Source organism: Gadus macrocephalus, chromosome 17, assembly GCF_031168955.1.
Source record: "Gadus macrocephalus chromosome 17, ASM3116895v1".
In the NCBI taxonomy this organism is placed as follows: Eukaryota; Metazoa; Chordata; class Actinopteri; order Gadiformes; family Gadidae; genus Gadus; species Gadus macrocephalus.
In genome coordinates, this window is record NC_082398.1 from 4,061,567 (window position 1) to 4,089,044 (window position 27,478).

The following is a 27,478-nucleotide window of genomic DNA, read 5'->3' on the forward strand; positions in this document are numbered from 1 at the left end:
TGCGCCTGCGCAGCCTCGACCACAGGGGAGAGGAGGACCACGTACGGCGGTGGAGGAGGAGGAGAAGGAAAGAGGAGAGGAGGAGAGGATAGACCGACGAGGACCATGAACGCCGTGCCCGGCGTCATCTAGCGTGTTGTTATCTTCCCCTGCTCGTAAGGCGAAGCGTAAACGGAGCAAGTGGAGTCAGCTGTTAATAGCAGAGATGGAGGAAAGAAGCCCGTTTCTTTGTGGTGTGGTGGAAGGTAAGAGTGCCCGGGTACCTTCCCCCTGCCTCCGAGATCATGTGCTTTTTTCCTCCTCTTGGGGGAAGATGTTTTTTTTTATTAAGCCCGTAGACCGAACGTTTGACCCACATATTTGGCGAAAATTATTTCACTGGTTTCTGTAATGCAGACGCACGAGGAGACGTGTGTTTGTATGTGTCCGTATTTGAGATCGGATTTAAGATTGAACATCTTTGAGACGATGTTGACGCGGGATCGGTCCGGTTTGTAACGTACAGTAGACCTGACGGAACGCACCCAGAGCCATCTGAATCAGAAAAGGGGGCTTATTAAAACACTGCTTTGGTGACTGGTGTGTGGGTGATGGGGATGATGAAGAATTATTTTATTATAATGTATTGTTATCATATATGATGGGAACTATGGCCTAAGCATTGGTTGATTATTACAAAAAGGCTTTCTGCTTACAACATCATTTATTTTCTTTAATTAGCCATTCACTCTGTAAAGTGTTACTAGTGGTTATCTACCAGTGGTACTGTTAGTTATCTTAGGATCTGGTTGGTGATGAAGGTAAACAACATGTTTGATGCCTCATGAGGATGAATAAAATATGAATCACTACCAATAACAATTTGCTGTCTCACACACACAAACACGTTTGTATTTCTTTGTACCTGTATTGCTTTCAAGTTAAGTCGTATTTGGGCACACTGTGCAGGAAACGCACGCACACACACACAAACACACACTATAACACAATACTGTCCACATTAGAAGGCATGCCAACACACACTGCTGCAGGGCTCACGGGGGGATTACTCAATCGCTACTTGAAGCATATAAAGTATAAAACCCACTTTGCTTTGACCTACTTACATATATATATATCTATGCAGCAACAAACACAGACACACACCCAGCTGCAGCCTTTATTTAAACCATATGCACACACGTACACACACACATTCGGATGCACACTCTCTCACAAACACACACACACACACACATACAAACATACACACGCACAAACACACACACTATACTGCCGCTCTATTAAGAAAACAGAAGAAGGAGGGGCCCTCGAGATCTAGCCGAGTCTATAAATAGAAGATGCGATGGAAGTGAATAAAGTAGAGCTGCTTTGGTTCCAGCGCAGGACAGCCGAGTGTCTGTCCGTGTGGTGGAATGAGGGTGCTGACCATGTGTGTGTCTCTGTCCCACAGGGTTCTATGGGAGGCCGTGGTCTATGGACCAGAGGAGAGTTCTCTTCCAATGGTGAGCATGGTCTCTAAAATCGATAACCCACACGTCTAGGCAAGGGAGTCTTCTCTGCTGTGTGTGTGTGTGTGTGTGTTTGTGTTTGTGTTTGTGTTTGACCGACATGGCGTCTGACGCGACCTCACTATGTCAGCGTCTGTTTGTGTCAGCGTTGTTGTCGCACACTGGGAGTAATATGTCCAGCAGTATAGACTGTAGTCTGCCGATACGTCTGGGTCAGAACCACTCCTCCACTGAGCTCCAGCTCCCAGCTGAATTTAAACCACCGGTCCTCTTCCTCGCTTCATGTCGCAGTGGCATGAATAGGATTTATCCTGCAAGGCATAGCCACACAGTCCCCACGGGTGACAGCAACCAATCAATGGGCTGCCTCAGAAATTCCGAAGTCTAATTATTACAAGTTTGGAATGAGATTAGACTGTATTCTCCAGAATATAGACTATAGTAAATGATTGTGATGATATGAATATGAATTATTGATGCAGTATGGTATAATAAAGAGGTTCAGTTCTGCACTAGAGTTGACTGGCTGCACACGCATGCAATTTTGCTGCAGCTGTCGTGTCTTATTATAGCTCTGCGTAACTCACTTTACTTTTTCAAATCTTTTTGAACAAATTTATGTTATCCAGAAACTTTTATGACGTGATTGGTCAATGGGGGCCGGCCTGTGGTTCTGGTTGGTTCCTGGGTGACGTGTGATGTAACACCGGTCACAATCAGCTCAGCTTAGTCACGGATGATGAGATGACTCTCACTAATTAGCAGCAGACGGATCTCCCCCTGCTGGGACCCATGTCATTGATCATCACTTGTTTACCCAGAATGCACCCTGACTAATGTCTACCCAGGATGCCAGGGCTGTTTACCCTGGCTACATCCAACATTTAACGTGGCTCGGCCAATGCTCGTTATAAATCAGCCGCGTTAACTTTATGTTGCCTTCACATCTGTGGAGGTAAGATGAAGGAAAAACAGCTTGAAGTGAGTGTGTAGGCTGAAGCTTGAATTAAATACGAGTTTAGGACCACTTTGGATCACGATGTGGGGGCAGCAGTTGGCATTTGTACAGTCATCGCATGACATGCTTTCGGGAACAGCTTGCTGGTTGAAGTGTGTGTGTTTGTGTATTTGTATGATTTGTAATAGTTTTTGTGTGTGTGTGTGCGTGTTAGTCTGTGTGTATATCACCGTGTGTCGTGTGTATGGTTGCGTGTGTGTATGATTGTGTGTGTGTGTACGACGTGTTCATGATTGTGTGTGACTCTGGGTGTGTGTGATACTATTTGTGTGTGTGATAGTTTTTGTGTGTATGATTGTGTGTGTGTATGATGCATGTGCGATCTTGTGTGTGTATTTGTGTTTGTGTGTACGATCATATGTGTGTGTACGATCATGTGTGTGTGTGTGTGTACGATCATGTGTGTGTGTGTGTGTGATCATGTGTGTGTGGGTGTATGATCGTGTGTGCACGTGTATATGATCGTGTGTGCGTGTATGATCGTGTGTGTGCATGTGTGTATGAATGTGTGTGATCGTGTGTCTGTGTATGTTGGTGTGTGTGTGTGTGTGTGTGTGTGTGTGTGCATTTTTTGTTGTGTTGGGGAGAGGTAGGTGGCAGGCAGCTTTGTGGGGGCGACCTCAAACCATCTGTCCAGGATATGTAGGAGGAGGCACGGCTCATGGGAGACCACGACGTCAAGCACTCATCCATTTCACAACACGGAGAAACCTGTGTGTGTGTGTATGTGTGTTTAGGTTTACATATGCTTACATGTTGTTTATATTGTATATTTATAATGTGCATGAGTGCGCCTGAATCATGTTTCACAGTTAGTGCTGTGTTGTGTTTCTATTATTGATGAGGTCATTTCCTGTAACAGAGGCGGCCATTGAAGTTGAGGGATCAATACAGTGGGATTCATTTTTCACTTCTTCCTCCCATCTGTCGTTCACTTCCCTTCCTCTGGCCATCTCCTCTACTGTTTGTTTTCTTTACTTGTCTATATTAGGACTGGCTATTTTTAGATGAGAAAAAACGCTCAAACTGCATGCAAAGTGTGTGCGGTGCTGAAACAGCGCCCCCTAGTGCCAACTAAGAGCAGAGCAGCTGAACGTGTAAAAGGAAAGGAAAATGGAACAAAAAGTACTTGATCAAAGCACGATGTAATACAAAAAATGAAAGCTACTTAAAACAAATACTTATTTTAAACTACAAACCACCCATATAGTACTGAAATGAACGATGAATAAATGGAACTCAAAAATGTCCTTTGGATATAACACACACACACACAACATACTTCTTACACAAGCACCACATACACACAATTAGAGAACAGACTGCCTTCATTCAAAGACAATTTTCTAATATGGCAACCTGTGGGACAAATAAAGCTTTTGAACTTTACAAGACAAACATAAGTACATAGGCCTACTACACTTAACATCCGCAGTGAAGTCATTAAGGCTGTCTGCAGTACAACAGACTGGACACATCCAGTCAGTTGTGCTGCAAAGCTGGCTCTGCATAGGAGCACTACAGTAGACTCACATGCTGGCAGAATGCGAGTCCCTCGAGGATGGGGATTTCAAATGAACATTCCTCTCTCCACCTCTCTCTCCCCGTCTCCCCGTCTCCCCCCTCTCTCTGGTAGGATGCAGCACTGGGGTTTGAACACCTACCTGTACGGGCCTAAAGACGACCTCAAACACAGACTGTTATGGAGGGAGGTGTACTCCCCAGAGGAAGAGGGTAAAGATGTATCTATCTGTCCATCCACCTCTCTGCCCGTCTATCTCCTCCTCCCCTCGCCCTCGCCCCGCCTGCACTCCCATCTTCTCTCCTTTCCACTCCCCTCCTCTCTCCCCTCTCCCATCCCCCCACCTCTCTCCCTCCCTCCCACCCCTCCCTCCTCCTCCTCTCCCCTCCTTCTCTCTCCTCTCCCCTCCTCCTCACCTCCTCTCCCCTCCTTCTCTCTCCTCTCCCCTCCTCCTCACCTCCTCTCCCCTCCCCCTCACCTCCTCACCTCTCCTCCCCTCCCTCCTCCTCCTCACCTCTCCTCTCTCACCTCCTCTCCCCTCCCCCTCACCTCCTCACCTCTCCTCCCCTCCCTCCTCCTCCTCACCTCTCCTCTCTCACCTCCTCCCACCCCTCCCTCCTCCTCCTCACCTCTCCTCCCACCCCTCCCTCCTCCTCCTAACCTCCTCTCTTTCCTCTCCCCTCCCTCCCTCCTCTCTTTCCTCTCCCCCCCCCCCCCCCCCCCCCCCCCCCTCCAGGTCAGCTGAGGACCCTGGTGACTGAGGCGCGGTCGCGGGGCGTGACCTTCGTCTACGCCCTTTCCCCCGGCCAGGACATCGTCTTCTCCTCCGCCTGCGACCTCACCCTGCTGAAGCGCAAGCTCAAGCAGGTGGAGCACACACACACACACACACACACACACACACACACACACACACACACACACACACACACACACACACACACACACACACACACACACACACACACACACACACAAACAAGCATGCACAGAAACAAACACAAAGGGCACAAACATTTACACATTGACTGACACCCACACATGCACCCAAAAACAAACACACACACAAGCATGCACAGAAACACACACAAAGGCACAACACACTCCATAGTGCCCTTTCACGATTCCCTTTCCCATCTCTCTCTCTCTCTTTCCCTCCCTCTCTCTCTCTCCCCCTCTCCCTCTCTCTCTCTCTCACTCCCTGCCTCTCCCTCTGTCTCTCTCCCCCCCCCCCCCCCCCCCCTCTCCAGGTGTCAGACCTGGGTTGCGAGGCGTTTGCCATCCTGTTCGACGACATCGACCACTCCATGTGTCAGGCCGACAGCGAGGCCTTCGCCTCGTTCGCCCACGCTCAGGTGTCCGTAGCCAATGAGATCTACCGCTCCCTGGGGGAGCCGTCCGTCTTCCTGTTCTGCCCCACAGGTAGGAATCTCAAACTGAAACAAAAGTATGAGACAACAAATAATAAAAGTAGGTATGAAATCATTTTCGGGATTTCATGTACGTGATCGCATGATACGATAGTCTGGATAACGATGAACGCTGAACAAAACATGCTCCATAAATGTTGCTGTGATGTAATATAATATAATATATCATTACGTAATACTGCAGTGCACTATCATAGATCATAAAAACGCTCCATAAATATGAGTTAAACCAGGTGCTGTGTATTTTATTTCTAATAACATAATCTTGTCGGCGAGCCTCTTTTAACTCCTCTCCCCTCCCCCCCCCACTTCGCCCCCCCTCGGACCCCCGCCCCCCCCCCCAGAGTACTGCGGGTCCCTTTGCTCCCCCTGTGTGTCCAAGTCCTCCTACCTGCAGACCCTGGGGGCCGACCTGCAGCCCAACATCTCAGTCATATGGACCGGTGAGACACAGCCACTGACGCACACACACACACACACACACACACACACACACACACACACACGTGATCACACAATCACGCATAGTATGCACACAACAATCATCAATCACCATCATACATACGCACACACACGCGATCACTGACACACACACAAACATACGCATGCAACCCCACATACACACACAAACACACGCACGTACGCACCTAAACCCAGGCACACGCACGCATGCAGTCCCACACAGACATGCACCCACACACAAACACAAAACACACACGCACACATATGCCGTGCACCTACACACATGCACCCCGACACACACAAACACACACATATGCATGCGATCTCACACATACACACACACACACACACACACACACACGCACAAACCAATTAGGCTGACTGATTGTATACCGTTAATATTGCTCCATAATTGGACGCAATCGTAATTAGTCATATGACACACAAGCACGGACGCACACATACACACACACACACACACACACACAACCCATTACGATGACTAATTGTGTACCACGGTTTTGTGTTACATAACGAGACACAATGAATTATGGACAAGCATACGTCATGAATTATTTAACAAGCCACGAAGAGATCATAGAATCTTCCAGATCGCGGAAAGTAGCTCTGCCAGTTAGTGTTAGATAGATAGATAGATATATTAATGTATATAAAACAAAGCGTAAGGTGAAATCTAGGTGTCTGGTATATGTAGTAATAGTATTGTTTATGAATGTTTATTAACATGATACATACAGGCAGTAAGTTTATGTCCAGGTGTTTAGTATATATAGTAATATTAATGTATATATTAATGTATATTAACATCATAAATACATGCAGGAAGGTGATCTCTAGATGTGTGCTAGAAGTAATAATATTAATGTACATTAATGTATATGAACATGATCCATCCAGACATTAAGGTGAAGTCCAGGTGCATGTGCAGTGATATTAATGTATGTATTAATGTACATGACCAACCAGGCAGTAAGGTGACCTCCAGGTGTAATATTAATGTATGTATTAATGTACATGACCAACCAGGCAGTAAGGTGATCTCCAGGACCCTGTCGGTGGACTGTCTGGAGGAGGTGGGCTCGGTTCTGCAGCGCCCGCCGCTCATCTGGGACAACCTGCACGCCAACGACTACGACTCGCGGCGCCTGTTCCTCGGGCCCTTCAAGGGCCGGGAGCCGCAGCTCCGCCGCCGCCTCAGGGGCCTCCTGCTGAACCCCAACTGCGAGTTCGAGGCCAACTACATCCCCCTGCACACCCTGGGGACCTGGCACCGGACCCCCCCCGGGGGAGAGGGGGGAGACGGTACGGGGGGGGGGGGGGGGGGGGGGAGGGAGGGGGAGGTGGGGGGAGTGGAGGGGGGAGACGGTACGGGAGGGAGTGGTGGGAGGGAGAGAGGGGGGAAGGGGGGGGAGTGGAGGGAGTGGAGGGAGACGTACGGGAGGGGGGGAGGGGGGAAGGCGGGGGAGTGGATGGGGGGAGAGAGGGAGGGGGGGAGGAATGGGGGGGTAGAGGGAGGTGGGGGGGAGGAAGGGGAGGGGAGAGGGAGGGGGTTGGAATAGGGGAGGGGGGAGAAAGATGTAGAAAGAAAAAGGGAGAAAGGGTGAGAGAGAGAGAGACTGAGAAGCTAATGTGAGGCAGCTAGGGAGAAATAGGGGGAGGGCGAGAGGAAACAGGTGGATGGTGGAGGATGTGGGTGAGAGGATGTGGGTGAGAGGATGTGGGTGAGAGGATGTGGGTGAGAGGATGTGGATGACAGGATGTGGGTGAGAGGATGTGGGTGAGAGGATGTGGGTGAGAGGATGTGGGTGAGAGGATGTGGATGAGAGGATGTGGGTGAGAGGATGTGGGTGAGAGGATGTGGATGAGAGGATGTGGATGAGAGGATGTGGATGACAGGATGTGGGTGAGAGGATGTGGGTGAGAGGATGTGGATGAGAGGATGTGGGTGAGAGGATGTGGGTGAGAGGATGTGGATGAGAGGATGTGGATGACAGGATGTGGGTGAGAGGATGTGGGTGAGAGGATGTGGATGAGAGGATGTGGGTGAGAGGATGTGGATGAGAGGATGTGGGTGAGAGGATGTGGGTGAGAGGATGTGGATGAGAGGATGTGGGTGAGAGGATGTGGGTGAGAGGATGTGGGTGAGAGGATGTGGGTGAGAGGATGTGGGTGAGAGGATGTGGGTGAGAGGATGTGGGTGAGAGGATGTGGGTGAGAGGATGTGGATGAGAGGATGTGTGAAAGGCTGAACAGGTGAGGTTTTAATTTGGAAAGGAAAACGGCACGATTCTCTCAGCCCCTAGGGACCACTTCTTGGTCGATTATTTAATAGACAGCGTTGCTTAGCAACAGCTCTGCCACTTTTTGTCTGTGGGAGGTCATTTAAAACACTCTCACACGTCCCAAATATATCTTTCACAAAAAAGTTTCATTAATATTTATTTGTGTGTACGTGTGTGTGTGCATGTGTGTATGCGCGTGCATGTATGTGTGTGTGTGTGTGTGTGTGTGTGTGTGTGTGTGTGTGTGTGTGTGTGTGTGTGTGCGCCCTCCAGACGAGCCTGAATACTGTCCCGACAGCGCTCTGTCCGAGGCGCTCCGTGATTGGATGGACGAGCTCAACCAGCCCCTGCAGCCAGGTGAGGCCACCGCTGACGTCATCGCCGGCGTCAAACGCTCAAAGACGCCTTCAGTAGAAATCCAATTAAAATCCGAATGATTGTATTTTTTTAATTCACAAAGTAGCAGCTTGGAGCATTACTGACCCGACGTTTACCTCGAGTATAACCGAGGACGTACGTTTACAGGCAGAACTCTTGGCCGTAGATTCTAGATTCAAGAATCAATACTTTGTTGCCGTACAACTCTGCACAAGTCGCTAGGGATTTGTTTCAGTGTGCTCACGACGGTAACAAAGACCCACAAAGCAAGACATAGAACGCAGAACATAATGATGATTCACCCATGCACTTATAGGAAGGAACACATTGTTTTACAAACGCTGATTTTACAAATCTGTTGATTCAAGTGGGATCCCTGCAGGGATCCCACTTGAATCAACAGATTTGTAAAATCAGCGTTTGTAAAACAATGCGTTCCTATAAGTCAGTGAAGCAGAGATACCACTGCTCCCAGCGAAAGGTGTAGCCCCTCCACAACCCCGTCCGTCCCCTCCCCCCACAGGCCGTCAGAGCACCACCCCCACCTCCCGCGCCAAGACCCCCGACCGGGCCGACCGCCCCCCCGCCACGGCCAAGCCCCTCCCCATGTTCCCGCTGAGCTCCGGCTCCCCCCCCACCTCCCCCGCCAAGGGGGGAGAGAACGGGAGCGAGGGCGAGGCGAAGAGGCCCCCGGGGGAAGGCCTCAAGCACAAGGCCCAGGGCCGGGTGCCCTGCGGCGGGAAGGGCCTGCTAAGCGAGGCCCAGGTCCGGCTGCTGGTGGGCCTCCACTACCTGCCCCACGAGCACGGGCCGGCCGCCCAGCGGCTGCTGCAGGACCTCACCTGGCTCAAGTCCAACTGCCACCTGGTCAGCCTCAACGGGAAGAAGACCGCCCAGCAGAAGGTAGGGGGGGGCAGGGGGGGGGGGGGGGGTGGGGGGGCGAGAGAGGGGACTATAGTAGGTTACATTACATTACATTTTAAACCCATTTTTTGGGTTGTATATGTTAAATTAAGTTGTATAAAATTAAATGTTTCGAATTGTTAATTAGAGGTGATTATGTTATATTAGTTTATATATTAGATTAGATATGGTTAGTCTACAATCTTACAATATAATCTCACTAACTCAATGTAATCTACTGGATTAAATTATATTAGAATATAGTAGTTTAGATTCCATTAATATAATTTGCTATCGTCAAAAAGCCTCACCTACTCATTCATGACCTGCACCTGAATTCACTGCAAATTGCTTTGCAGTAGTATCTGTCAAATGACGTTGAAAACGTGAAGAGCACTTCAGAGAGATAAGATCTTAAGTCTCTTTGAAGGTTGCTTCAGATAAAGCCTTCCTCTAGAGATGAATGAATCATCATCCGTTATAAAGATCAAAGCAGGAGCAAGTAGTACATTTAGCAGACATTTTTTATCCAAAGCTTAACACACACATTCACGGCGGTGTCAACCATGCAAGGGGAAACCCTGACGTCAGGAGCCCGGAACCCTCCACACTCGGCTAGGAGGAGCCGGGGATTGAACTAGCAACCTTCCGATTACAACTGCTCTACCTCCAGAGCTAAGCCGACCCCAGGAGTACAGGGAGTCCTCACCATCCCATCATGTCCCGATGGGTTACCACGGTTACCCCTAACGACCTCCGGGGGGGGGGCGTTTCTGCAGGTGGAGGAGTGGCGTGGCCGGGCGTCCCGGCTGATGGCGCTCTGCGAGGACATCGCCGAGCTCCACTGCAGCGTGGTGGGCGGGGTCAACCGCGCGGTGCTGTACGACCTCTACCCCTACGTCTGGGACCTGAGGAACACCGCGCTGGTGGCCAAGGCCTTCGTCTGCTGGCTGGGTGAGGGGCGGGACAGGATGTGATGCGTGAGGCGGGACAGGATGTGATGCGTGAGGCGGGACAGGATGTGATGCTTGAGGCGGGACAGGATGTGATGCGTGAGGCGGGACAGGATGTGATGCGTGTTGTGCGTGGTGAGGGGCGGGACAGGATGTGATGCGTTAGGCGGGACAGGATGTGATGCGTGTTGTGTGTGGTGAGGGGCGGGACAGGATGTGATGCGTGTTGTGTGTGGCGAGGCAGGATGTGATGCGTGTTGTGTGTGGTGAGACAGGATGTGATGCGTGTTGTGTGTGGCGAGGCAGGATGTGATGCGTGTTGTGTGTGGCGAGGCAGGATGTGATGCGTGTTGTGTGTGGTGAGACAGGATGTGATGCGTGTTGTGTGTGGTGAGGCAGGATGTGATGCGTGTTGTGTGTGGTGAGGCAGGATGTGATGCGTGTTGTGTGTGGTGAGGCAGGATGTGATGCGTGTTGTGTGTGGTGAGACAGGATGTGATGCGTGTTGTGTGTGGTGTGATCCAGCGAGGACCTCAGGCTGGATGGAAGGATGGACAGACAGGTAGATGGACGGACAGAGGGACAGATAGATGGATGGATTGTTAGACAGGATGGAAGGCTGAGAAGAGGGATGTACATAATTATGTAATTATGTATAATAGTATTCTATTAATTATCTGTATTCTAATAAATATATCAATTTTATACATATATATATTTATATTATTTTTATATAATTTGGGGCTCTTTTATTGTCTTTTTTAGTATTATATATATTAAACATTCCTACAGACAGACAGATAGCCATCTATCTTAGATATTGAGAGGTTTGTTAAACGGCGACTGTGTTCTGACCTGGCGTTGACCTCGTCTCCCTCCAGACGGCCGGGTTCTGGGGGACAGCTCCACTCTGGGCTCCTGGAAGAACTGCTTCCACTGTGAGTAGACATCAGCTCCAGATTCACATTCAGAAAACTTTATTGTCTGTCGTAACTGAAAATCATCTTTGACGTGGCTCGACATACAAACAGGACAAGGTACTGATAAGCAGTCATACAACATTGATTTCTGAGAGCAGACATAGTGTGTATAGATCTTAAAACAAGTATAAATATTAAAAACTGTAAAAATAAACAAGATAAAAGATAAAAGTTAAAGATAATTTGCCCATTGTTCATTGTTTATTTAAGCTGTTTATGACAATAGGATGAATGAGTTTCTGTGTATGTTTTTCTTAGATAGGGGTACTCTATAAGGCTCCACCTCTCCTCTGTGGAGCCACGTCACCTGACCTGTCTCTCGTCTCTGATAGGGTGTGGGACGACGACGGGGGCGGAGCTACTTGGAGTGGATTCGGAACCGTGGGTGTTCAAGGGCGGGGTCTCGGGGGAAGTGCAGGTTTGTGTGTGTGTGTGTGTGTGTGTGTGTGTGTGTGTGTGTGTGTGTGTGTGTGTGTGTGTGTGTGTGTGTGTGTGTGTGTGTGTGTGTGTGTGTGTGTGTGTGTGTGTGTGTGCGTGCGTGCGTGCGTGCGTGCGTGCGTGCGTGTGGTTCCTCTCAATCTATTCTAATTTTCCGCGCCAACTTCAAACAGAACTGTGACAACCGTTGACTCTGTGTGTGTGTGTGTGTGTGTGTGTGTGTGTGTGCCTGTATCTGTTTGCGCCTGTGCCTGTGTGTGTGTGTGTCTGTGTGCAAGCCTCTATCTATGTGTTTGTGTGAGTGTGTGTGTGTATGCCTGTATCTGTGCGTGTGTGTGTGTGCGTGCCTGTATCTGTGTGTGTGTGTGTGTGTGTGTGTGTGTGTGTGTGTGTGTGTGTGTGTGTGTGTGTGTGTGTGTGTGTGTGTGTGTGTGTGTGTGTGTGTGTGTGTGTGTGTGTGTGTGTGTGTGTGTGTGTGTAGATGCTCCTTCCAATAGGGAGCAGCACTGAGCTGTTCACTCACCCTCCTCCTCTCTTCCCCACCTCTCGCCTCTACAACGTCAGGCCCTACCACAGCAAGGACAAGGTCTCTCGTCCCCTCTCTCTCTCTCTCTCTCTCTCTCTCCCTGCACAAACTCATACACACACATTCAAATTCATTATTGTTCTTACCCATAATGCACTATGACTTTGATTGTTTGGGTCGATCTGTTCCTTGACTGCAGTTTAACGTCACACTTCAATGTGTGTGTGTGTGTGTGTGTGTGTGTGTGTGTGTGTGTGTGTGTGTGTGTGTGTGTGTGTGTGTGTGTGTGTGTGTGTGTGTGTGTGTGTGTGTGTGTGTGTGTGTGTGTGTGTGTTAGGTGGAGTTATACCGTATGGTGCGACAGCTGCACCTCAGAACCCAGGGGGGTAAAGACTCCAACTCAACCCACCCTGATGTCACCGGCGACAGGTCTGTGTGTGTGTGTGTGTGTGTGTGTGTGTCCCTATGTGTGGTTGAAAGTAAATAAACCTTAATATACCGTAACCTAGTCACAAAATATCGTCCTGTCAAGACGCGCATGTGAAACACTGTCAAAACAACGACGCCAAATTAATTACTAAACAATGACCAAAAAACCATGACTACCAAACCAATTACTGACATTCCAATGCTCCTATGCTTCCAAAATGGCGGCAGTCACGGCGAGGTGACCTGGCGATGAGACCCACAGCCCAAGCCCTTACATAAAACAGTGCACCAGAAGTCGGCGAGAAATGTGATAGTGGGCGGGGACCAGCTCTTACCTTGAAGTAGACTGTGGAGGGAATTTTGGATCACGTCAATCGTTTCTGTCAAAACTGTTGAAGAAAAAAAGTCATCCAAACTTATAACAATTAGGATAATTCGCCCTGCGTCTCTTTATTTAGCTTGGCAAGGAGAAGTCCAAAGCATGGGCCAAACGCAAGGGCTTACTATCCGGTGTTGTCAGGATGCTGAGAACAGCTCTGCTCCCCAGTAAAACGACAGCGTTGGTTAACCATATGCTAGTCCCTTATAGATGGAAACCCCCACGTCGGTATCAGAGGGAGAGGTAGCCGTGCCTTCCGAGTTGGAGCCTATGACCCTTGACCCTCCCCAAGGGGGTCAAAGAAAAGGCACACACCAACAATTGCCACGGAGGGGTAGTTAGGGAAACAGTGTGAAAACTGAATTTTACTCAACTTACCTGTGGGGCCCCTCCCTCTCCCCCCCCCCCCCCCCCAGGTGCCTGGGGGCCTGCCTGGCCCTGTGCCCGGAGTACAGCTTCGTGCTGGAGGACGAGCTGGGCGTGTGCGGCTGCGTGACGGGCGTGCAGGACGTGCGCGCCTTCATCAAGCGCTGCCACGCCACCTGGATGCCCGCCATGAGGGACAAGTACCCGGGCCCCCGGACCGGGCCCTCGGCGCTGCCCGCGCACACACAGGTGAGCCGGGGTCAGGGGTCAGGGGGGGGGGGAATATACTGTAGGCAATGACACGCTGTTGATGGAAAACATAGTATGACATAGATATTAATTATTGAGCTTTGGGAATGGGGGTAGGATTAAATATGTTTTATACTACTTCCTACTCCTTTTCAGGCATCAATTGAATATATTATGTAATATACTTTTTTATTTTTCTTATTGATATGTCTGAAATAAATTGTATTAGTTCAATTCAATCAAAAAAATATGATGGAGGAATCCTTAGCAGTCCTCATTCTGATCGATTCATCTGTAACTGTAAAGATGTCCAGATGTCTCTGAACTCTGACCCGAACTCACCTGACCTCTTAATCTCCCCCCCCTTCCCTCACCTAACTCCCTCCGTCCCCCTCACCCCCTCTCCATCCCTCACCCCCTCACCCCCCCTCCGTCCCCCTCACCCCCTCACCCCCTCTCCATCCCTCACCCCCTCACCCCCCCTCCGTCCCCCTCACCCCCTCTCCATCCCTCACCCCCTCAACCCCCTCACCCCCCCTCCGTCCCCCTCACCCCCTCTCCATCCCTCACCCCCTCACCCCCCCTCCGTCCCCCTCACCCCCTCACCCCCTCTCCATCCCTCACCCCCCCTCCGTCCCTCACCCCCTCTCCATCCCTCACCCCTTCAACCCCCTCACCCCCCCTCCGTCCCCCTCACCCCCTCTCCATCCCTCACCCCCTCACCCCCCTGTCTTCTTCCCCCTCTTCCCCTTCCTCTAAATCCCTCCTCCCTCCCTCCATCTCCCCCACTCCCTCCCTCTCTCCTCCTCCCCCCTTCTCTCCCTCCACCCTCCCTCTCTCCTCCCCCTTCTCTCCCTCCACCCTCACCCCCCCCCCCCCTCCCTCCTCCCCCCCTCCTCCCCCAGGACCTGCCCCTGCTGATGGAGGAGGACCAGGGGGAGTACCCGGACTCCCTGCTCCACCACTTCCCCTCCCAGCTGCGTCTGGACGCCCTGCCCCAGCTGGTGGACGCCAGCGTGAGCCGCACCCTGCTCACCGCCCTGCTGGCCGCCCTCAAGGCCAACGGTGAGGCCCCCAACGTGTGTGTGAGACAGGTGTGTGTGTGACAGGTGTGTGTGTGTCAGGTGTGTGTGTGACAGGTGTGTGTGTGTCAGGTGTGTGTGTGTCAGGTGTGTGTCAGGTGTGTGTGTCAGGTGAGTGTCAGGTGTGGGTGTGTCAGGTGTGTGTGTGACAGGTGTGTGTGTGTCAGGTGTGTGTGTCGGGTGAGTGTCAGGTGTGTGTTTGTCAGGTGTGTGTGTGTCAGGTGTGTGTCAGGTGTGTGTGTCAGGTGTGTGTCAGGTGTGTGTGTGACAGGTGTGTGTGTGTCAGGTGTGTGTCAGGTGTGTGTGTCAGGTGAGTGTCAGGTGTGTGTGTGTGTCAGGTGTGTGTGTTTGTGTCGGGTGAGTTTGTGTCAGGTGTGTGTGTGTCAGGTGTGTGTGTGTCAGGTGTGTGTAATTTTTTAACAGTGTGACTCGAGTAACCTCAGCCCTGAGATGAGGAGACACTAAACTTCCCTCAGACGTTGTGTTTGTTTTGGTGTTTTGGTGTGAGTTTTGGTATGCATCTGTGTGTGTTTGTGTGTGTGTGTGTGTTTGTTTTGTGTGTGTGTGTGTTTGTTTTGATGTGTGTGTGTGTGTGTTTGTTTTGGTGTGTGTGTGTGTGTGTGTGTTTTGGTGCGTGTGCGTGTAGGTTCCCAGGGGGTGTTCTGTGAGGTCCAGCCCACCGACCGCCAGCGGATGGAGTTCCTCACCAAGCTGGGCTTCCTGGAGATCCTCCGCGGAGAGGCCCGCAGCCGAGAGGGCGTGGTCCTGGGAAGGCTCCTGTAACACACACACACGCACAGTAACACGCACACACTGCCACACACACACACACACACACACACACACACACGCACAGTAACACACACACACACTGCCACACACACACACACACACACACACACACACACACACACACACACACACACACACACACACAAAAATCGCACTGAAAACATACATTGAAATAAGGACACACTCAAGTATGCATGAATACAGAAATGTCTCACACACATACCCGCACACACACTTTAAGGGATACTCTTTGTGGGGACTGTGTTAATCATCATGCAGGACTCGAGTGAGTTAAACTTGAGTTGTTGAGACATCAATTACTGCATGGGTTGTGGTTGGCTCAGACGTTGTAGTGCTAGACAATATTTCGGTGTTTACATTCGGTGACCTTTGAACCACCAGTTTACATGCATGGACGACAAGAAAAGGGGCGTGTCCCGAGTGGCTGGCCTGTCCTGCATTCGGTTCAAAATTTTCAGTTGACAGCGATATTTGATGTAGTGCCCCACGTTTGTGACATTCAAGTTTTGCATTCGTTGCGGGGCACTTGATATCCTGTGTATACGCTGTTGTCGTCAGGTAGGCGACCGGTGCGTTTCACCATCACGGTCAAATTGGCCATCATGCTTAGGTGAGAGACAGGAAAAAAAGAAGGCCAATGCTAAACAAAGAAAGCAAAAGAAACAATGTTAGCAATGTTATTCGTCATTCATATTAAACTATTCCCATTTATTATTTATATGCGCACCACCGCAAGGGCAATGAGGGCTTGGGTATGTGCATTATTTCAGACACACCAAAGGGACTAGTCAGTCACATCTCGGGGCCCTTTCACCATGATGGATGCCAAGTATGCCATTGGATTCGTTGACAGGTATTTTCAGTGCATTGAAGACCACCAAAAATGTTAAGCTTCATGACCTAGTGAGGACAGATCGACTCGCCCTGTCGACTATAAAAGAAAGTGTAGGGGAGATGGCCATCAGAGGCTTACTGGTGTCATTCGATGGATTGAAGAAGAGCCAAAATATGTACTTAAGATTGTTATGACATGCAGGCAATAATGAGACATGAGACATGAGCCATGTACACACATAATCCTAAAATCAGCATTTTATAAAGATGCCTTTGCAACACACGCAGTGTGTAGGCCAACAGCACTAAAGCCTTGTCTGTGTGTCTGTCACACACACACACACACAAAGACGCGCATATACACACATACACAAACACACTTGATAAAAAAAATAAGCACAAGCTGTCATTGATCAGATGAGCTGAACTGAAAGTGAAACTAAACTAAAGAATGTTAATTTTTTGTAATTCACCAATGAAAAAAAACGATTAATTGTGTAATCGATTGTATTTGTACTGATTTCCTTTGAAGAATTGCCATTGCTAGATCAATCTTGGACAGAAAGCCACTTAATTAATAGTTGATAATTAATGACGAATATGTCCCTTCTGGCCACTGTCTGTCTGTCTGTTGATGTTGTTGTTAGGAAAAAACCAAACACAACCCTAGAGGCAAATGCATGTTCTAGTCTTTGTTACAAAACCAGGATGTTTGTCCACCCATTGATATGTAGACAGTGATTATGGCAGTAGATTTGTTTTATAATTGAAGTAGTTATTTTAGGAATAGGGGAAATGTGCTAAAATGAAAACAAACAAAAATGACGGTAACAAAATGGCAAACAGAAAGCACTGTGAAAGAAGTCACAGCAATATACATTTTATGTGAATATTCATAAGAAGACATGAATATTCATAAGAATATCTGAATATTGTGAAATGAAACGAGAAACGGAACTGAAGATGTCTGTGTTGTGTATCCAAAACGTTTAGAAAAAACTAAACACATTGTAATAAATATTAATGACATGACATGTCATTACTATAAAATAATCTCACACAGCCACGATCCATCCAAACAGACTCCATGACACCAGCTTGACCACTTTAAAGGATTTATGTTCAGAAAGATATCTTGTCAGTTTTCACACACACACACACACACACACACACACACACACACACACACACACACACACACACACACACACACACACACACACACACACACACACACACACACACACACACACACACACACTCTGCTTGACGTTATCGTGTGTTTTGAGTTGTGGTCGAGCTCTAGCTATAGAACGTTATGCAGGGTAGGTCAACTGAGGTGAGGCAATCGATGTACTGCTGGATTTAAGCTGTATTTACATTTAAAATGTTGGGGAAACGTTTTACCATTAAAACATTTTATGGAACTGGTTTTATTTTGGGGTGATTCTTTTTCGCCTTTGTATGACCACATTGCACTGCTTTCATTTACAAATACAAAAACTATCTGGAAAAAGTCATTTGTAAATATTTTAATTTGTTGAATTTTAGTATCATTTTTCCGAACAATTATGGACGCTTAACAGTCAATTTAATATGTGTATGTTTCAGAGGGCATTGAAAATTTGAATCATATGATAATTAGATGGCAATATTATATTAGCATACTGCAAAGGGAATAGCTTAGACCGTGCTAACAACTGACCCACAAACCCTTACTAATTTGTAAGTGTTTTCTGTATTTCCTGAGATAACTGCCAAGCTGAGGGCAAATTATGGATTTTGTAGAAAAAAAGCTCACTACTAACCCTCTAATTGTCAAAGCAATTATATGATAGGGCTGTGTTGTATTTAGTCCATTCCAACGAGACACACACACACACACATATGCGATGAGTGTGTGTCTGGAGTCTACACAACGGTGCTATCCGGGTCCAACGTGTTGCCGGCTTTCCATTGGCTGCGTGAGCTCAGGTTGTGTTCGGGGCTCCTGACCTGGCCAACGGGGATGCGGTAGGCGGCTAAGCCCCGGCCTGTGAGCAACAGCATCAGTGTGACTACCAGAGTCGCTGCCCAACTGCATGCTGGGAGACCAATCTGAGGCAGAACAACACGGGGGGAGGTACATTAACGTTTAGCAGACGCTTTTATCCAAAGCGACTTACAATAGGAAGGGAACTCACACAAGTAGGTTTGGAAGAATGGGAAAATGAATGAATGATAATTTTTTAACATTTCCAATTAATGATAGAAAAAAGGCCTGAAATGTAATTTGAATCCTACTATTAGACAAAACAGCAGTTAGGGGAGGGTGGATATGGAGAGAAAGAGTTTCCCCGAGTCTACGTACCGTCCCCAGGAGATTGCTGAAGGCGATGTCAACGTATGAACAGAGGAAGGCTGGGGAAAAGAGATGGGAGACATGAGCTAAACAAACTCCCCCCCCCCCCCCCCACCAGCGCTATGGCTGCAGGAGACGATGCAAAACACCCAGTGTGGTGTGAGTCACCAGGAGCAATTAATGAGTCCGTCTGTGTATCTCTGTGTATGGATGCGTGTCCGTGTGTGTGTGTGTGTGTGTGTGTGTGTGTGTGTGTGTGTGTGTGTGTGTGTGTGTGTGTGTGTGTGTGTGTGTGTGTGTGTGTGTGTGTGTGTGTGTGTGTGTGTGTGTGTGTGTGTGTATGTGTCCGTATCCGTGTGCTTGTGTGTGTGTGTGTGTGTGTGTTTCTGTGCGTGTGTTTCCGTGTGTGTGTTTTTGTGTGTGCGTGTTCGTATCCTTGTGTGTGTGCATGTGTGTGTGTGTGTGTATGTATGCGTGTGTCCATGTGTGTGTGTGTGTGTGTCCGTATCTGTGTGTGTGTGTGTGTGTGCGTGTCCGTTTGTATGTATGTATTAATGTATGTGTATGTATATATGTATGCGTGTGTGTGTGTTTGCGTGCGTGCGTGTCTCTCACCAGTGGCAATGGCGAACAGGTGGCTCCTCCAGCTGAAAGTGAAGAAGAGGCCCCCCACACACATGCAGCCCAGGGCCCCGTTGAACCCAGAGAGACCGGAGTACAGGCTGCCATGACGCACCGCCACCGAGAGGCCTGGGACCACATAAACACACAGCGCTGAAGCAATAACACTGCAGTACTGCACTCGTCCAGTAGGGGGTGCCATAGACATGTGTTTGGTCACGGTTGGAATAGTCACTTCAATAAGGAGCAGCCATCTGTTAGAATAGTCTCTGAACTGGATTAACCCATAAGGAAATACACGTGATTAATATGCATTGCTACGAATTGCTTTTGGATTCTTCCAATTATTTGAGGTTCAATATAGTCTGTGAAGCAACAATTATACATTTATTCAGGGTTTATTTTGTTTAAAAATGTATAAATATTATTCAGACCAAATGTAAAGGCATAACGTAAATAAGTATTAACACTGCATAAATTAGCATTACTTTAAGAATTCTAAAAACAATTAAGATAGTGACACACATGACAATGCATTATAATTGAAATATATGAGTAGAAAATGTACATTTGTCACATACACACACATAAGCAGACACACACACACATAAGCACACACACACACACACACACACACACACACACACACACACACACACACACACACACACACACACACACACACACACACACACACACACACACACACACACACACACACACACACACACTACACTTCATTCCATTGCGGCCCTTAATGCACATTCTTGGGTTACAGCAGGGAACCCGACCCACAGTTTGAGGACCGCAGCAAATCAATAGCGAGGGCGACGTTGACGGGAGCCCTGAGGCAGGTCGGGGTCTCGACCTTGACCCAGGGAGGACATGTGATCTCTGGGGAAGGAGTGGAGGGTCTGAGGTACAGAAACAAAGTCACATGACTTCAGGATTGGTGCCAGGCATTCAAAGTCCCTCCATTCACTGAGTAAGGGCCGTGCAGCGGTGAATGGAGTATTTACGGTTCCAGGCACGTTCTCTACTGTTTCAAGTTCCCTCACAAACTTGGAAATGAATCAGTGAATTACAGGAAGGATTGTAATGGATCCTCGGTTTCCATGAGGCCGGTGAGCAGGCAGAAAGCCAGAGCACCATGACTTCCTGTGTCTGGTACGTCATTATCCTCTAACTGCTCTGTTTCACTGCCTCACCCTGTCTGCCTTCTCTCCCTTCTCCTCCACCAGGAGTGCAGTACACCTCCCTCGATTCTGCTCTTGGCCACTCCTATCCTCCTCCCCCTCTCCCCCTTCTCTCCTCTCCTCTTTCCTCTCCTTCCCTTTTCTGTCTCGGGTGTGGCTCTTTTTGTTTCTTTATGCAAATAAAACCAGGACCGACACGTCTGTGGATCAGAACAGTGCAGCCGACCACTCCCTCTGCTTTCCCCGTCAGTCTGGGATGTGGTTAACATCGACAAAAAACTGATAAACCCACAGACAGTTGTTTACGGCCAACGAGTGCAATAATAATAAATCTGAATGAACAGGCAAAGAACATCACCGGGAGTTCGTCTGATGAGAAACATCCAGAAGGGATACTTTGTTCTCCTCCCCCTTTGGTGGATGTCTCTCCTCCCCTCTCTCTGCTCTCTCCCCTCCTTCCATCCTCCCCCTCTCCATCCTCTAATCTCCACCTCCTCTTCCTCTCCTCTTTCTCCCCCCATCTCCTGCCGCTCCAACCTCTCCGTCTCCCCCACCCTCCCCCCCACGCTGTCCTCTCCTCACCCTCTCTCCCCTCCCTCCGCTGTCCTCTCCTCACCCACTCTCATCTCTTTCCTCTCTCTCTCCATCTCCCCTCCTCTCCTCTAACTCCTCTCTCTCTCTATCACCTCCTCCCTCCCTCTCGTCTCCTCGCCTCCTCCCCTCGTCTCCTCACCTCGTCTCCTCCCCCACCAGAGGAGTGTCATTACAGACTAATGGTATCACATCCCCAAGACTCAAGAGAGCACTAAGGATTTTACCGGATTGTTCTCTGTATGTGTGTATGCGTGTGCGCGAGCGTGTGTGTGTGCGTGTGTGTGTGCCTTAGTGTGCGTGTGTCGTGTCAGTGTGTGTCGTGTGTGTGTGTGTGCGTGTCAGTGCGCCTGTGTGTGTGTGTGTGTCTCTGGATGCGTGTTTGTGTTGTGCACGTGTCTCAAAACAGGATTCAGTACGCTAAGCGTTTCTCAGATATGTGTGTTTGTGTGTTTGTGTAGGCGTGCCTGCGTTGGTGTGTGTTTGTGTGTGTGCGTGCCTGCGTTGGTGTGTGTTTGTGTGTGTGTGTGTGCACGTCAATGCGCCTGTGTGTGTGTCTGTCTGGGTGCGCGTTTGTGTTGTGCACGTGTCTCCAAACAGGATTCGGTACGCTAAGCGTTTCCCAGAAGTGTGTTTGTGTGTTGGTGTGTGTTTGTGTGTGCGTGCCTGTGTTGGTGTGTGTTTGTGCCTGTGAACATGTCTGAGAGTGTGAGTGTGTCTGAGCTCGTTCAGATAATTGTCACTGCACAGGATTTGGTGCTAAGCTTTCCTCAACTGCAGAGATAAAGTGTTCCCGTGTGTGTGTGTGTGTGTGTGTGTGTGTGTGTGTGTGTGTGTGTGTGTGTGTGTGTGTGTGTGTGTGTGTGTGTGTGTGTGTGTGTGTGTGTGTGTGTGTGTGTGTGTCTATGCATGCTTCATGCTGTGTGTGTGTGGTGGGTGGGGTGAGTCAGTGAGTTAGCGGTGGGGGAGTGCATGTGTGTGCGTGTGCCTGTGGGTGTGTGTGTGTGTGTGCCTGTGTGTGATTGCATTTCTGTGGGTGAGTGAGTGAGTGTTGAGGGAGTGCATTTGTGTGCCTGCGTGTGTGTGTGTGTGTGTGTCTCACACAAAGTGTGAGGCTGTCAACGCTAATAGGATTTGTCAGACAGCTCTCCCCATCCAAGCACAAGATGGCCTCTTAAGTTTTCCTTTTTGCCCTTCACTTTCACAAAATGAAAGCTGTTATCAACATTAGTGCTCTCTTGTGTGTCTGCATGTCTGTCTATACGTCTGCATGTCTTGCCATCTGACTGGACATCAAATATGGAGTGAACTGAGCTGAAACGTTTCTTAACATTCCCTACAGCCAAGGTATTAATACAGAGTCATTAAACTGACGCACTTTTACCAGTCTGACGACAAATGGATGCACTATTGTTAAGTCACGGTAACAGTACAGTACAAGCTGACTGCCGATGTGAGTATGGCTGCCATCCAGTTCTGAGTCACCCATCGGCCTGGCTTGGCCAGCACAGCCTGTGCAGCATACACCGCACAAATGTACATCGCACTCGCCCATCGCCATGGTCATGAGTCAGGCCAGAGTCACCAGGGGGTCCACACTGGTCGAAGCTCGCTGCTCGAGTTTCGACCCCAACGACCCGCAACTGAGGAGAGGTCCTTACAGGGGGGGGCTGTAAGGACCTCTCCTCAGTTGCGGGTCGTTGGGTCGAAACTCGAGCTCTACCGGGAGCACCACGTCCTCGCTAGGGAACGCCCTGCTCATTTAACGCGGAGCTTGAGTGTCTTCATTTTAGTGGGTTTTCATCTTCGTCGGAGAGAAGGAAACGTTTGGCAGCGGGCATACGGCCTCCCCTCAGAAGAAGCGAATGTGACGGAGACGCCATCATCAGGGGGAGAGATGGAGCGCGCGTTCTGTTGACGTTTCCCCGGCTGACATCTGCCTGCTGCGCTCCCTGCACACACAGACTCCGCCCACTTGCATCTCTTTGATGTCGGCACTTCCTCGCCTCCCTCACAATTCTTTCAAAGAACTCTTTGTGTGTGTGTCTGTGTGTGTGTGTGTGTGTGTGTGTGTCCGTGTGTGTGTTTATACAATCCATCATTTGTGCAGGTGTCTATCCATGTTTTGCAAGCATGTGTTTGTCCAGGTGCATGTGTTGGTGCACGTGTGTGTGTGTGTGTGTGTGTGTGTCAAAGGATGTTTGTGTGTGTGAGAGAGTATGCGTGGAGTTTGTTGTCAATTTCTAGGAGCTTTCTAAATTCACTCCTACGCCTCTGCTTTTCCCCATCGTATGAGTCATAACAGCAACACACACACACACACACACACACACACACACACACACACACACACACACACACACACACACACACACACACACACACACACACACACACACACACACACACACACGTCATCTATTAGCAGAATGCAACAGAGACTTGCTTTCTCTCCTTTCACTCAATCCATATTTAACTCATTGCAATCACCCACTTCTTTTGTACTTTATACTCCCGCTTCTCACAAAATCCTCCCATACTCAAGTCAATATAATTATAGAGCACAGTTAAAAACAACCAAGTTGCTTGGTACAAAGTGTGCTGTTGCGTACAGAATACTTGGCTGAGCCCTGCAAGTACACCACGCTAAGCTACCACTAGCGAGCTAGTACTAGTGTGATGTTGGATACAAAGTACATGGCTGAGCCCTGCATGTGCGTAAACCACGCTAGGCTACTACTAGCGAGCTAGCACTAGCACGCTGTTGCATACAGAGTACATGGCTGAGCCCTGCATGGACGTAAACCACGCTAGGCTACTACTAGCGAGCTAGCACTAGCATGCTGTTGCATACAGAGTACATGGCTGAATCCTGCATGTGCGTAAACCACGCTAGGCTACTACTAGCGAGCTAGCACTAGCATGCTATTGCATACAGAGTACATGGCTGAGCCCTGCATGTGCGTAAACCACGCTAGGCTACTACTAGCGAGCTAGCACTAGCATACCGTTGCATACAGAGTATTTGGCTGAGTCCTGCACGTCGACCACGCTAAGCTACCACTAGCGAGCTAGTCCTAGCGTGCTGGAGCATACAGAGTACTTGACGTGTGTCCCACTGGCTTAGACTGACCGGCCAGCGTCCCCGCTGCGGAGCCCAGGACGGCGTGCAGGGCCTGGAGGGGCGAGTAGAGCAGCGTGGCCCCCAGGATGAGCAGGGAGGGCCCCAGGGAGTCGCAGGCGAAGATCTGCCCCACGCCCAGGAAGATTCCCTGGAGCAACTTGAGGGTCAGACACACACAAACGCAGACACATGCAAACACACACGCAAACGTAGACGCACACGCTCACACAGACGCACACGGACGCGCACACACACACAGACACACACACAGAAAAAGAGACAAAAAAACACAAACAAGTCACAAAAAAAAGCGTTGTAATAGTCACAACCCAGAACAACGTCGTGGCAAAATACAACACAAACAAACATTTGTGACGATGCAGCAGGGAGTGAGAGGAGCCGAGGGAATAAGTGGGCATGGCAATCTAAGCACCGGTGCACATTATTCCTTTGTGATAGTACGGTGTCAGGAAAGGACAGCGTCGCGGGTGGCCGAAGAAGAGCGCCTAGAAGTGTCTGCAGCCCCGCTGCGTACCAGAGAAGCAAGAAATACGACACCAACAAACCTGCTAAACTCATATCCTCAGAGAAAGGTCACGATCACCGTCGATATTCATCATTGATACATAACAACATGAATAATAATTGATTGAGCCTTCGTGAAAGCATTAACCAGGGCAGGCGAGAGTGCACTATCACTATACCAGTCAGGTGTTTCCATGACGACATGAGGAGCGCAGCGACCTGGCGCAGGTATTCACGAGTCACACGGGGCCTATCTTATGAAATACGTGTCTGGGTGTGTGTGTGAGATAGGTGGAGGCGCCGCGGCGCGAACACGATTAACACATGACGCTACCGTGCCGGGGAAGTGGCAGGGCAGCCCGTGAGCTCTCCGCAACAGAGTGAGGACATGACATATAAATAGGCCACACGTCACCCTTCGTCTCCGGAGGGAGGGAGAGGGGGAGAGAGGAAGAGGGGGAGAGGGGGGGGGGAGAGAGAGGGAGAGGGGGGGAGAGATGTGTGTTGGCCTGTTAATGGGCCACTCTGTGTTACTCGGGAGGGTTAGGCTGGACTAAAGGCTGCTAAGCACTGGCCCAACCGTTGGCCATTTGAAACGTTTGGTGGAGAAGAGTTCGGGAACAAATCTGTTCAGTGGGTTCAGCGGCGTCGGAGGCATTTGGAACCGCGCAGACGGTGCCTGGTCCGATTCAACATGCAAAGTCTGAGAGCGTTGGCGGTCTGAGGATTTGAGCCATCGTGCTAGCACACTGACCATGGACATATTATACAATGGACACCGGATTCCAAAATGGCGCCCATTCATTCGTAAATGCTCAATGGCGCAGGGCAACATCAAGGAGAGATATGCGTCCACATCATGGGTGCCTAGCCACGCCCTAGTTCATGACGAACCGGATGCAGAAATATTCTTGTTTTTTAGCATTGTTAGCATTGTAGCATCATAAGCGAGAGGTCTTAGCGATCGCAGTCGCATTGTTTACCGACCATGGAAGTATAAGTTAACTTCAGAAACATGAAAGATTGCTCCATATAACATATAATACCAACAACATAGTAAATGTTTGTAGGCCTAGAAAACAATACAGTTCAATGTTATTGCTTAAGAAACAGATTCCATCCAACTATTTACGAAAAATACTATCATTAATTTATATACAAATAAATGGTTACTTATCGATCAGCAACGAGGTTGGAGTTAGCCTGGTCCAACCAGACCATCGTACTTCATTTCATTTGTAGAGAAGTGAAATTAAAATTGAGCGGAAGTAGGTAGGTGGGCGGTGCTAGGCTAGGCGCATCTGTCTGCGTCACACAAATACCCGGCGCATTTACTGACGCACATGACGTTTAGAAATGTTCAGCGTAGTGTCCGAATTCTCGTTTGTTCGTTCCCTATATAGTGCACTATATCATGAACACCGTATAGGGAATAGTGAGTGAGTGTGTAGGGAACGATTTCGAACACAGCTACTGTTCCCGGGGGCTTGACGCTGATTCGCTCCCACTCATGTAACTAGTCTTCCTCACCTGCGCTGTGTTGAGCTCTGTGGCGTTGGCCTGCAGCGCCCCCACTGGCAGGGAAGGGTAGTGCGGGAAGTAAGGGTTGTCCGGCCTGGTAACCAGCAGGTAGAGGACGATGACGATGTTGAACGGGAACACGGCCACGGGCAGGTCCCAGCGGTCCAACACCGGGGACAGACCGCTGTACAGGAAGGTGCTACAAGGACAGACGGACCAATAACAGCAGTGGTATCAGAGCTAAAACATGCAAGACTTCCTATTTCCAGTTACCCTCCTCCCTCTCCCTGATCTCTCTGAAGCCCTGGCAAGCATGTTTCCGATGGGCCACGAGGTAGAACTCCTGGAAGGGAATTTCTCTGATTCTAGAATAGGAATTATCTGTTTCTAGACTAGGATTGATCAGATACTACAACAGTACAGAAACAGGGAATTTAACTTTGGTCAACGAAGTCTTCTAATAAGGGTTTAAACAGAAATACTTGTAGAAGATCAAATTTCAAACCCCAAAAGATGTTGCATATCTCAGCTCTTATTAAGGAGATAGGAAGAGAGGGGCTAGGAAGGTTACGGTAGGAGAATAACAGAGGCGACGGACGAAACACCTCCGGGACCGGATGAAACGGTCCGTATCCGTATTTACCGTAGGTCGTGAATGGGCCTTGAAGGCAAGGGAGAGAGTGTGTGTGTGTGTGTGTGTGTGTGTGTGTGTGTGTGTGTGTGTGTGTGTGTGTGTGTGTGTGTGTGTGTGTGCGTATCTAACACTTTTTCACAATTAAGTGAATGTGAGTGGGAGTACATACAAATAATCAAACTGCTCAAGGTGCTACACTTTCAGAAAACACAATAGAAGATAGAAAATGTTATTCTTGTCTTATTTGTTTATGGTTGAGGCCGCAGTCTGAAGGGATGAGTCTTCAGCCTGCGGTGAGAGATGCGTATACATTCAGCCGTCCTGACGTCAGTGGGGAGCTCGCCCCACC

The 27,478-nt window shown here is 49.2% G+C and overlaps 2 protein-coding genes across 2 annotated transcripts in view; one reads left to right on the forward strand and one right to left on the reverse strand.

The window, feature by feature from the left end:
- si:dkey-183c6.8 (protein O-GlcNAcase) lies at nucleotides 1-18,007 on the forward strand. Its single transcript, XM_060076729.1, has 17 exons — nucleotides 1-245; nucleotides 1,454-1,505; nucleotides 4,166-4,263; nucleotides 4,788-4,918; nucleotides 5,302-5,473; nucleotides 5,826-5,924; nucleotides 6,991-7,266; nucleotides 8,520-8,603; nucleotides 9,148-9,527; nucleotides 10,307-10,481; nucleotides 11,362-11,418; nucleotides 11,793-11,878; nucleotides 12,380-12,484; nucleotides 12,762-12,853; nucleotides 13,649-13,847; nucleotides 14,753-14,912; nucleotides 15,576-18,007. Exons 1-17 carry the CDS (start codon nucleotides 206-208, stop codon nucleotides 15,710-15,712), a joined length of 2,343 nt encoding a protein of 780 aa, XP_059932712.1. The 5' UTR covers nucleotides 1-205; the 3' UTR covers nucleotides 15,713-18,007.
- Nucleotides 17,990-27,478, reverse strand: part of si:dkey-183c6.7 (urea transporter 1) — a 14,046-nt gene continuing 4,557 nt past the window's right edge. The window contains exons 4-8 of the mRNA XM_060076788.1: nucleotides 26,505-26,694; nucleotides 24,459-24,606; nucleotides 19,533-19,667; nucleotides 18,927-18,976; nucleotides 17,990-18,673 (exon numbers count right to left, since the gene is read on the reverse strand). Of these exons, the coding sequence (XP_059932771.1) occupies nucleotides 18,488-18,673; nucleotides 18,927-18,976; nucleotides 19,533-19,667; nucleotides 24,459-24,606; nucleotides 26,505-26,694 (709 nt within the window). The 3' untranslated portion in view covers nucleotides 17,990-18,487. The remainder of the gene's footprint in view (nucleotides 18,674-18,926; nucleotides 18,977-19,532; nucleotides 19,668-24,458; nucleotides 24,607-26,504; nucleotides 26,695-27,478) is intronic.

Bases quoted from the DNA above. Each gene is read 5' to 3' on its own strand.
- si:dkey-183c6.8 (XM_060076729.1), top strand. From the start codon at position 206: ATGGAGGAAAGAAGCCCGTTTCTTTGTGGTGTGGTGGAAG. The intron at 4,264-4,787 runs GTAAAGATGTAT...CCCCCCCTCCAG, and splicing joins GTACTCCCCAGAGGAAGAGG to GTCAGCTGAGGACCCTGGTG. The intron at 14,913-15,575 runs GTGAGGCCCCCA...GTGTGCGTGTAG, and splicing joins GGCCGCCCTCAAGGCCAACG to GTTCCCAGGGGGTGTTCTGT.